General features: G+C 43.3%; 1 protein-coding gene across 1 annotated transcript; it reads left to right on the forward strand.

Annotated features, from left to right (window-relative positions):
• Window positions 1–249: 249 nt before the first annotated feature.
• On the forward strand, window positions 250–10,664 carry LOC128371036 (ion channel TACAN-like). The gene is made up of 7 exons (XM_053331234.1): window positions 250–327; window positions 2,928–3,046; window positions 5,408–5,539; window positions 7,590–7,649; window positions 7,767–7,862; window positions 9,661–9,741; window positions 10,595–10,664. Exons 1-7 carry the CDS (start codon window positions 250–252, stop codon window positions 10,662–10,664), a joined length of 636 nt encoding a protein of 211 aa, XP_053187209.1.
• The last annotated feature ends 579 nt before the right edge of the window (window positions 10,665–11,243 follow it).

The following is an 11,243-nucleotide window of genomic DNA, read 5'->3' on the forward strand; positions in this document are numbered from 1 at the left end:
AGACATGTTTTAAGACTAAACTGTCTCACTTAAAAACGACTTCTACATTTTAAGGTTTCTATTAAAAATGTTCATAATGTCGCTCATCACTGGGCTTTTATTGTGAAGACAGTGACCGGAAGTTACGTGCGCATCTTATTCAGCAAGCGGACCAGCTGTTGCTTCAACATTACACAACTCTAGAGGAGCTTCTCTCGTCGTGTCAGACTTTAATAATAATAATAATAATAATAATATTAAAATAATACAATGTTGTTCAGTCCAGCGGGAGTATCTGAATGTTTCCGGGAATGGGAAGATTTAGAGAAGGACTACCAACAGATTCTGGTGAGTTGAAACTGTCAGCGTGGTTTGAGACGTCACCGTGGCCGATAGAAGAAGCGCTCAAGCCGGGTAAACCTACTGTTATCAGTCGGTTGTGGGTGGGGACCCGTCAGCTTCTTTTCACACCCGCATTCTGCTATGTCCCGCCTTCCTCTTGCTTCTGATTGGCTCTAGATTCGAACGCTAACCAGTCACGTTCTTTATCCCTAAACCAACCGATCAGAACGAACCAATCAGAAGTGGAGGGGGGCGGGGTTTGTTGGAATACGGGTGGGATAATTAAATAAACGAGTAAATAATGTGCTCGGGGACACACAGGCGACAGTGGGATGCTTTATTAGAAGCTGAAATATATTTTTTACAGCCAAGAGAAAAATAATTAAGTGGAATAAAGTTAATAGTGACGGCAAGTACTGCTAACATTAGCCATATGGTTACCACGTTGTCCCAAGTAGTACAGCACGTTTCCCCCACTATCTTAAACCATTAATCTGTCTTATAGAAATACACATGCAGACCATATGGTGTTGTCATCAAGTAGCCATAATAAGGTTTAAATATTCAGTGAGTTTTTTGGGAAGTGTCGGAAGTACCAAGACAGCAATGTAAAAGTACTTCATTACCAGTAAAAGTTTCCTACTAAAGTAAAAGTATGTAAAGTATTATAAGTGATGTAGTATGCAGTATTACAGTAAAAGTACTGCAGTATTATGAGTGATGTAGTATGCAGTATTACAGTAAAAGTACTGCAGTATTATGAGTGATGTAGTATGCAGTATTACAGTAAAAGTACTGCAGTATTATAGTGATGTAGTATGCAGTATTACAGTAAAAGTACTGCAGTATTATGAGTGATGTAGTATGCAGTATAACAGTAAAAGTACTGCAGTATTATGAGTGATGTAGTATGCAGTATAATGAGCGATGTAGTATGTAGTATTATAGTGATGTAGTATGCAGTATTACAGTAAAAGTACTGCAGTATTATGAGCTTGATGTAGTTAAAGTACTGCAGTATTATGAGCTTGATGTAGTTAAAGTACTGCAGTATTATGAGTGATGTAGTAGTATGCAGTATTACAGTAAAAGTATTGGTTTGGTTCCTCCCTTAAAGATCAGTTTAAACTCATTTTAATGTTCTTATATATTTTCATTTCTTCAGTATTGTTGTTCCACAGATTAACTGGATTAACTTTTACATGTATCCTCACTAATTGCTTTTCTAAACACTGATATGTTTCCTTCCCCTCATGTGGAACAACCCTCGGTCACAGTTTGGTAGTTTTTAACTCTGTACATGATGTGAATAGTCCGGTGGCTCCATGACGTCAGAGTCCAGTAGCTTGAACATGGCAGGTGACAGTCACCAAATGAATATTATTGATTGCATTAAATTCCCAATTTTACGATGACAAGGACTAAAAATAGATTTGGATTGTGACATGGAGGCTGTGATACCTGATCTGCTTTATCAGGACAGCTGAGCCGTTTGATACGGATCGGACAGAGCAGGAAATACAAAGGAGGACAAGTACAAAGTAGTTTTAAATATAAAAAAAAATGGAAATGTTAAAGTACAGGTTTGTGTTCAGCACCTGAGTAAAAGCACTTAGCTCTCAAAACTGCAAGCATCACTAATTGTGGATGTCATACTAAGCTCACATGATCAGCTGTCAGCTCAGGTCACATGCACGGTGGAAACAGACAATAAGCCTCTGTGTGTGTGTGTGTGTGTGTGTGTGTGTGTGTGTGTGTGTGTGTGTGTGTGTGTGTGTGTGTGTGTAACATTCAGTGACACAGGTGAAACCATGTGGAACAATAAGAAGGTTAAAAAGAGTCTCATTGCAAGAAGAAGTTATCTACTCTATAAATTATTATTATTATTTACACAACAACACTTTTCCAAAATGTTATCGTGGCTCGCCGTGTAACCATGGCAACCACAGAAATCGCAGATGGTGCAGGACGTGACTGTGTGACCGTGAAGTGTTTGAGTTCCTTAACCCTCCTGTTGTCCTCGAGTAAAGGAAGGAAGGAAGGAAGAAAGAAAAAAGGAAAGGAAAGGAGGGAGGAAGGAAGGGAAGGAGGGAGGAAGGAAGGTAAAGAGGGAGGAAAGAAAGAGAGAAGGAAGGAAGGGCGGAGGGAGTAAGGAAGGTAAAGAGGGAGGAAAGAAAGAGAGAAGGAGGAAGGAAGGAAGGAAGGAAGGAAGGAAGGAAGGACAGAGGGTAATGGGGAGGAGAGAAGGAAGGTAGGACAGAAGGTAATGGGGAGGAAAGAAAGAGAGAAGGAAGGAAGGACAGAGGAAAGAAGGAAGGTAATGAGAAGGAAAGAAAGAAGGAGGGAGGGAGGAAGGAAGGAGGGAAGGACAGAGGAAAGAAGGAAGGTAATGGGAAGGAAAGAAAGAAGGAGGGAGGGAGGAAGGAAGGAAGGAAGGACAGAGGAAAGAAGGAAGGTAATGGGAAGGAAAGAAAGAAGGAGGGAGGGAGGAAGGAAGGAAGGACAGAGGAAAGAAAGAAAGAAGGAAGGAGGGAAGGAAGGAAGGAAGGTAGGTATTGGGTAAAAAATGAGGCAGAGCACTGATTGCATCTCATTTTGACTTCCAGGACACTCATCGTCTCTATAAGCAGAAGCTGGAGGAAGTCACCAAATTGCAAAACAGCTGCTCCGGTGCAATCGCTCGTCAGAGGAAGAAACTGAAGGAACTCACTGCGTCGCTGGAAAAGTACGTATTCAATCAAAGACTCAGTAAAGAAATCATTACACTATACTACATTATTTCTCCTGTAGAAACCACAGACCGTATAAAAGAAATGGACGTAACATCCGTGACGTCACCCATTGGTTTGTGGACTGCTGCTCGGAAGCCAATAGTTTCGAATCTAGGCAGCGCCATCTTGAAAATTTCAGGTGCATGCTGGGAAAAAAAAAACACGGATTCTACTTATATGGGCATGAGGCGGGGCCATGGGCGGAGCGGGGAGGTTGCTATGGTTGCGAGGGCTGGATCTTGAGGACATTGGTCAATCAACCTGTCAATCAGGACGTAGCCACGCCCTAATGCATACCCTGCTTTATCGTCACATATAAAATCAGGGAGGCCAAAATGTCCCAAATGAACATCATACTGCATTGAAGAAGGCTTTAAACTAGCGATTGAGACCATAAACACATTTTGAAAACGTTTACTGAGGTTAGAAATCAAGTGAGAAGTTGGTGAATTCTCCATTGACTTGTATAGAGACGGTCGCCCCCTGGTGGCCTTTTGATAGAATGCAGCTCTAAGTTACTTCCTGGTTGGCCTCATTTCAGAGGACAGGAACTCCCCGCCTGGTTGAAACCATTCAAACATCTTCAGCTCATTTATAATGTAGCAGCTGATACAGTCTTCTGGACAGCTGTTCATGACCTTTTATGGCCTAAACATATTTTCTGTGACTCTGACAGTTTTTTCATAATCGATTAATCTGTTGATTTTTTTCACGATAAATCAGTTAGGCATTTCCTAAAAGCCCAAAATAAAGTTCTCACGTGTCTCAGTTTATCTCTCAAATTGTCACAGAAATGAAAAGATGCATTTATCCAAAGTAAATAGAGACTTAAAAGGGTTACATTTAGGTGCAGTGGTAGTTTTCTTTCACGATTAATCGATTTGGCCTTTCAAAAAAACCCCAAATAACCTCATATCCTCACCTGTCTCATTTTATCCCAAATCAAAAATATTCAGTTTGCAATCTAGAGGTGTTTTTTGGGGGTTGTTTTAACTGTTCATGCCTCTCTCTGCCTCTTGCCTGGTCCAGAAATATGGAGGCTGCTGTGTTAATTGTGAATTAAAGTTTTGACAGTGTGGTTGGATGCAAATTTAGAATGTGTAACCCCCCCCCTCCTCCCCCCTCGGTTACCATAGTTACAGTCAAAGCACACCTGCAGAGCTGCTGCCCCACAACTAAACTTGAATAAACTTAAAAGGAGGCTGAAACTAGTGAATTTCTGCCTTTTCTTTCTTAATTAATGTTTAATTTCCTGTCGATCGGCTAATTGATTAATCAACTCATCGTTTCAGCTCAAAGTGGTTGTAGAAATTATTAATATCATGTTTAATTTGGAACTAGAGCTTCTCTTCTTTCTTTCCTTCCTTCCTTCCTTCCTTCCTTCCTTCCTTCTTGTCTTCCATCTGTCCTTGCTCCCTTTCTTCCTTCCTTCCATCTTTTCTTCCTCCCTTTCTTCCTTCCTGTATTTTCCTTCCTTCTCCTTCTTTTCCTTCCTTCCTTCCTTCCTTCCTTCCTTCCTTCTTGTCTTCCATCTGTCCTTGCTCCCTTTCTTCCTTCCTTCCATCTTTTCTTCCTCCCTTTCTTCCTTCCTGTATTTTCCTTCCTTCTCCTTCTTTTCCTTCCTTCCTTCCTTCCTTCCTTCTTGTCTTCCATCTGTCCTTGCTCCCTTTCTTCCTTCCTTCCATCTTTTCTTCCTCCCTTTCTTCCTTCCTGTATTTTCCTTCCTTCTCCTTCTTTTCCTTCCTTCCTTCCTTCCTTCCTTCCTTCCTTCCTTCCTTCTTGTCTTCCATCTGTCCTTGCTCCCTTTCTTCCTTCCTTCCATCTTTTCTTCCTCCCTTTCTTCCTTCCTGTATTTTCCTTCCTTCTCCTTCTTTTCATTCCTTCCTTCCTTCCTTCCTTCCTTCCTTCCTTCCTTCCTTCCTTCCTTCCTTCTTGTCTTCTCTTCTCTTCCTTCCATCTGTCCTTGCTCCCTTTCTTCCTTCATTCCATCTTTTCTTCTTCACTTTCTTCCTTCCATCTTTCCTTCCTGTATTTCCTTCCTTCCGATCTTCTTTTCCTTCCTTCCTTCCATCTGTCCTTCTTCCCTTCCTTCCTTCCGATCTTTCCTCTTTCCTTCCTTCTCCTTCTTTTCCTTCCATCCTCCCTTCCTTTTAATGATCCGGCCCACATGAGATCAAATTGGGCTGTATGTGGCCCTTGAATGAAAATGAGTTTGACTCCCCTGGTGTAGAGTCTGTGCTGTGATTTAAAAGATTTAAAAAGAATAATCTAAACCTATAAACATGTTTTTTTTTCTTTTTCTTTTCTGTGATTAGATGCAAAAAAAAACACCCGACACCAAAGCTAAGTCCGGAGGAGTTTGACTCCATTGCTGAAATCGAGGAATCAATCAAAGACAAAAAAGACACTTTCTTGGACATGGAAGCTTTTCTGCCAAAGAAAAACGGGTTTGACTCTTTCATTGATTCATTCTCCCTCCCTTCCTCCCTCCTTTCCTACCTTCTTCCTCCCTCATTTCCATCCTTTTCCCTCCCTCCCTCCTTCCCTCCCTTCCCTCCTTCCCTCCCTCCTTTCCTACCTTCTTCCTCCCTCATTTCCATCCTTTTCCCTCCCTCCCTCCTTCCCTCCCTCCTTTCTTACCTTCTTCCTCCCTTCCTTCCTCCCTCCTTTCCTTCCTTCTTCCCTTCCACCTTCCTTCCTTCCTTCCTTCCTTCCTTCCTACCATCCTTCCATCCCTCCATCCCTCCATCCTCCCTCCTTTCCTTCCTTCCCTCCCACCTCCCTTCCATCCTTCCGTCCTCCCTTCCTCCTTTCCTTCCTCCCTCCTTTCCTTCCTTCTTCCCATCTACCTCCCTTCCTTTCTTCCTTCCTTCCTTCCTCCCTGCTTTCCTTCTTCCTTCTTCCTCCCTTTACTCAAGGACAACAGGAGGGTTAAAAACTAAAGTGTTGAGTGTCAGTGTTGTGTTCCCATCGTTCAGTAACATCTTGCAAAACTAGTTTTACTGGCAGAGTTAAAGTGTTGCAACAGTCAGTTTATTTTACTTTAAACTATTCATGTTTTTATAAGAGTGAATAAAAATGTAGAAGATAGTTATAATCTCATGTTTAAATGATTAGGAGAAAGAAAGAGGAGGAAGAGGAGAAAGAAAGAGAAGATTAAGAGAAGAAAGAAAGAGAGGAGAGAGAGGAGGAGGAGAAAGAAAGAGAGGAGGAAGAAAGATAAAGGGAGGAAGAAGAGAAAGAAAGAGAGGAGGAAGAAAGATAAAGGGGGGAGGAAGAAAGATAAAGGGAGGAGGAGGAGAAAGATGGGGAGGAGGAAGAGGAGAAAGAAAGAGAAGAGTAAGAAGAAAGAAAGAGAGGAGGAAGAGGAGAAAGAAAGAGAAGAGAAGAGGAAGAAATAGAAGAGTAAGAGAAGAAAGAAAGAGAGGAGAGAGAGCAGGAAGAGGAGAAAGAAAGAGAGGAGGAAGAAGAAAGGAAGAGAAGAGTAAGAGGAGAAAGAAAGAGAAGAGTAAGAGGAGAAAGAAAGAGAAGAGGAAGAAGAAAGAAAGAGAGGAGGAAGAGGAGAAAGAAAGAGAAGAGGAAGAGGAGAAAGAAAGATAAAGGGAAGAGTAAGAGAAGAAAAAAGAGAGGAGAGAGAGCAGGAAGAGAAGAAAGAAAGAGAGGAGGAAGAGAAGAAAGAAAGATGAAGGAGGAGGAAGAGGAGAAAGAAAGAGAGGAGGAAGAAGAAAGGAAGAGAAGAGTAAGAGGAGAAAGAAAGAGAAGAGGAAGAAGAAAGAAAGAGAGGAGGAAGAGGAGAAAGGAAGAGAAGAGTAAGAGGAGAAAGAAAGAGAAGAGGAAGAAGAAAGAAAGAGAGGAGGAAGAGGAGAAAGAAAGAGAGGAGGAAGAGGAGGAAGAAAGAGAAGAGTATGAAGAAAGAAAGAGAGGAGAGAGAGGAGAAAGAAAGAGAAGAGGAAGAAGAAAGAAAGAGAAGAGGAAGAAGAAAGAAAGAGAGGAAGAAGAGGAGAAAGAAAGAGAAGAGGAAGAGGAGAAAGAAAGATAAAGGGAAGAGTAAGAGAAGACAAAAGAGAGGAGGAAGAAAGAGAAGAGTATGAAGAAAGAAAGAGAGGAGAGAGAGGAGAAAGAAGAGAAGAGGAAGAGGAGAAAGAAAGAGATGAGGAAGAGGAGGAAGAAAGAGAAGAGTATGAAGAAAGAAAGAGGAGAGAGAGGAGAAAGAACGAGAGGAGTATGAAGAAAGAAAGAGAGGAGGAAGAGGAGAAAGAAAGAGAAGAGGAAGAGGAGAAAGAAAGATAAAGGGAAGAGTAAGAGAAGAAAAAAGAGAGGAGGAAGAAAGAGAAGAGTATGAAGAAAGAAAGAGAGGAGAGAGAGGAGAAAGAAAGAGAAGAGGAAGAGGAGAAAGAAAGAGAGGAGAGAGAGGAGAAAGAGGAGAAAGAAAGAGAAGAGGAAGAGGAGAAAGAAAGAGCAAATTGATTATTTCCCCTTTCTTTTTTTCTTTTTTAGGTTATACCTCAGTCTTGTATTAGGAAACGTCAACGTAACACTCCTCAATAAACAGTCCAAGTAAGTCACACTGAGTTTCATCACCGTCGTCTTTCAAAATACGTTGATGTTGACATCACAGTGACATCACGTGACATCACGGTGACATCACTTCTGTTTTTCTCCTCCGATGAACAGATACGCCTACAAAGATGATTATGAGAAATTTAAACTGGTTGTCACCGTCATCGTCTTCCTGTTCTCCTTCACCTGCAACTTCCTGTTCAGCTACAGGTGAGGTGTGTGTTTGTGTGTGTGTGTGTGTGTGTGTGTGTGTGTGTGTGTGTGTGTGTGTGTGTGTGTGTGTGTGTGTGTGTGTGGCCTTCAGGTTCTAGCATTAACATCAGGTTTTACCAAAAGTAAGACTGAATGCTCCTGTTTTCACTGTTCCTTCTTTCTTCCTTCCTTCCTCCCTCCTTCTCTCTTTCCTCCCTTCCTTCTTTCCTTCCTTCCTCCTTCCTTCCTCCCTCCCTCCCTCCTTCTCTCTTTCTTTCCTCCCCCATACTTCCTCCTTTCCTTCCTTCTTCCCTATCCTCCCTTCCTTCCTTCCTTCTCTCCTCCTTTCCTTCCTTCCTCCCTTCCTTCTCTCTTTACTTCCTTCCTTCCTCCTGTCCTCCCTTCCTTCCTTCCTCCTCCCCCCTTTACTCCCTCCCTCCTTACTCCTTTCTTTCCTCCTTCCTTCCTTCCTTCCTTCCTCCCTCCCTCCTTCTCTCTTTCTTTCCTCCCCCATACCTTCCTCCCATCCTTCCATCTTCCCTATCTTCCCTTCCTTCCTTCCTTCTCTCCTCCTTTCCTTCCTTCCTCCCTTCCTTCTCTCTTTACTTCCTTCCTTCCTCCTGTCCTCCCTTCCTTCCTTCCTTCTTCCCCCTTTACTCCCTCCCTCCTTACTCCTTTCTTTCCTCCTTCCTTCCTTCCTCCCTCCCTCCTTCTCTCTTTCTTTCCTGCCCCATACCTTCCTCCCTTCCTTCCTTCTTCCCTATCCTCCCTTCCTTCCTTCCTTCTCTCCTCCTTTCCTTCCTTCCTCCCTTCCTTCTCTCTTTACTTCCTTCCTTCCTCCTGTCCTCCCTTCCTTCCTTCCTTCCTCCCCCCTTTACTCCCTCCCTCCTTACTCCTTTCTTTCCTCCTTCCTTCCTTCCTTCCTCCCTCCCTCCTTCTCTCTTTCTTTCCTCCCCCATACCTTCCTCCCTTCCTTCCTTCTTCCCTATCCTCCCTTCCTTCCTTCCTTCTCTCCTCCTTTCCTTCCTTCCTCCTTCCTTCTCTCTTTACTTCCTTCCTTCCTCCTGTCCTCCCTTCCTTCCTTCCTTCCTCCCCCCTTTACTCCCTCCCTCCTTACTCCTTTCTTTCCTCCTTCCTTCCTTCCTTCCTCCCTCCCTCCTTCTCTCTTTCTTTCCTCCCCCATACCTTCCTCCCTTCCTTCCTTCTTCCCTATCCTCCCTTCCTTCCTTCCTCTCTCCTCCTTCCTTTCCTTCCTCCTCCCTTCTCTTCTTACTTCCTTCTTCCTCTGTCCTCCTCCTTCCTTCCTTCTTCCTCCCCTTTACTCCCTCCCCTTACTCCTTTCTTTCTCTCCTCTTCTCTTCCTTCCTTTCCTCCTCATATCCTTCCTTCCTTCCTTCCTTCTTCCCTATCCTCCCTTCCTTCCTCCCTTCTCTCCTCCTTTCCTCCTCCTTCTCTCTCTTTACTTCCTCCTTCCTCTTCCTTACTCCTTCCTTCCTTCTCCTCCCTCCTTCTCTTTCTCCTCTCCTTCCTTACCTCCTCCCTTCCTTCCTTCTCTATCCTCCTTCCTTCCTCTCCTCCTTCCTTCTTCCCTATCCTCCCTTCCTTCCTCCTCCTTTCATTCCTTCTTCCTATCTTCCCTCCTTCCTCCTCCTTTCCTTCCATCTTCCTCCCTTCCTCCCTTGACTCAAGGACAACAGAAGAGTTAATAATATTATCAAAAACATTTAAAAAGTTAAATAAAGTCAAATAACGACATGTGCTTAATAATGTGTGTGTTTTTTTAACTTCTTCATGTCTTGTTTTTTTGGTTTCTCAGAGCCTTAGATGCCCTTTTCAACTTCCTGTTGGTGTGGTATTACTGTACGCTCACCATCCGGAAGGGATCCTCATCAGCAACGCTCAAGGTCTGGAACAAATGTACTTTCTCACCATATAATCAAAACTGAACTAGTCATAAAAAGGCTTCCTTAACCCTTACATACTGTTCACAATATCCCTCATTATTAGTCTCTATACACAATTTATGAACCAATGAATTAACAGTACTTTTGAATAAACATGAGTCAAACACTTTACACTTGACTGTGTAAAGTGAATTCAGATATTTTCTTCTAAACACATTAAATAGGTCATAAATGTATTTCTAAAAAAGGTGTAAAAAGCATTTCAACCATTTAGATTTGAATTGTGGAGCTAGGCTTCACAAACTGTGTTTCAACATTTCTGTGTTCAGGATTTAGTGATTAGCATAAACCCGCCCCTGCTGCTGTAGAGGTATAAATACATTCAGCACACACTACTACTACTACAGTCTACAGTTAGCCACTTAGCTGAGTTAGCCGTCGAGCTAGCCGCCGAGTTAGCCGCCGAACTAGCAGCTGAGTTAGCTGCTGAGTTAGCTGCCGAGTTAGCCGCCGAGCTAGCCGCCGAGCTAGCAGCCGAGTTAGCTGCCGAGTTAGCAGCAGAAAACTCTCAGATGTAGCATACATGTTTCTGGTAGAGGTGGTGACTTGATTGACAGGTGACACTTGGTAGGGGGCGGGGCTTCAGCGGACTTTGAAGCCCAATTTCATAGATTTGGCAATTTTTTTCATCATTCAAATTTGGCAGGGTGGTTAACAACACTCTTTTCTGTGGTATGTCAAACTCCGAACACATTTATTCTTACTTTACACAGACTTTAACAAAGTGTGTATCAGCTGCACAAACATGTAGTAGACCTAATATTTCTGTCTGTTTTGTTGTTTCAGGATTAAAGGCTGGTGGGTTTTTCATCACTATGTGTCGACCTTCCTGTCTGGAGTCATGCTTACTTGGTGAGTGATTTCATCTGTTTTACTTGAGCGTGACACTCACCGCTCTTTAACTTCCTGTCGTGGCTCGCCTTGTGACCATGGCAACCACAGAAATCGCAGACGGTGCAGGACGTGACTGTGCCTGTGAGTTCCCTAAATGATGCAGCACAAACACATTAATGAAGAGAAATTAGCTTAGGAAGGAAAGGAGGAAGGAATGGAGGAAGGAATGGAGGAAGATGGAAGGAAAGGAGGGAGGAAGGAAGGGAGGAAAGGATAGAAGAAAGAAGGTAGGAGGAAAGAAGGAAGGGAGGAAGGAAGGAGGGAAGGAAATAAGGAGTGAGAGAGGAAGGAAGGACAGACGAAAGGAAGGAACGTCCACCATTTGATTCTGGCTGTGGATCAGTGTTGCATGTCAAACCCTTTCCTCTCTCTCTCTCTCTTTCTCTCTCTCTCTCTCTCTCTCTCTCTCTATCGCTCTCTCTCTCTACCTCTCTCTCTCTCAGTCTCTCTCTCTCTCTCTCTCTCTATACCTCTCTCTCCCTCACTCCCTCACTCTACCTCTCTCTCTCTCTCTTTCTCTCTCCCTCTCACCCCCCCCCCC

Source organism: Scomber japonicus, chromosome 13, assembly GCF_027409825.1.
Source record: "Scomber japonicus isolate fScoJap1 chromosome 13, fScoJap1.pri, whole genome shotgun sequence".
Classification (NCBI taxonomy): Eukaryota; Metazoa; Chordata; class Actinopteri; order Scombriformes; family Scombridae; genus Scomber; species Scomber japonicus.

Bases quoted from the DNA above. Each gene is read 5' to 3' on its own strand.
- LOC128371036 (XM_053331234.1), top strand. From the start codon at position 250: ATGTTGTTCAGTCCAGCGGGAGTATCTGAATGTTTCCGGGAATGGGAA. The intron at 5,540-7,589 runs GTTTGACTCTTT...TTTCTTTTTTAG, and splicing joins TTTCTGCCAAAGAAAAACGG to GTTATACCTCAGTCTTGTAT. The intron at 9,742-10,594 runs GCTCAAGGTCTG...TTGTTGTTTCAG, and splicing joins AAGGGATCCTCATCAGCAAC to GATTAAAGGCTGGTGGGTTT.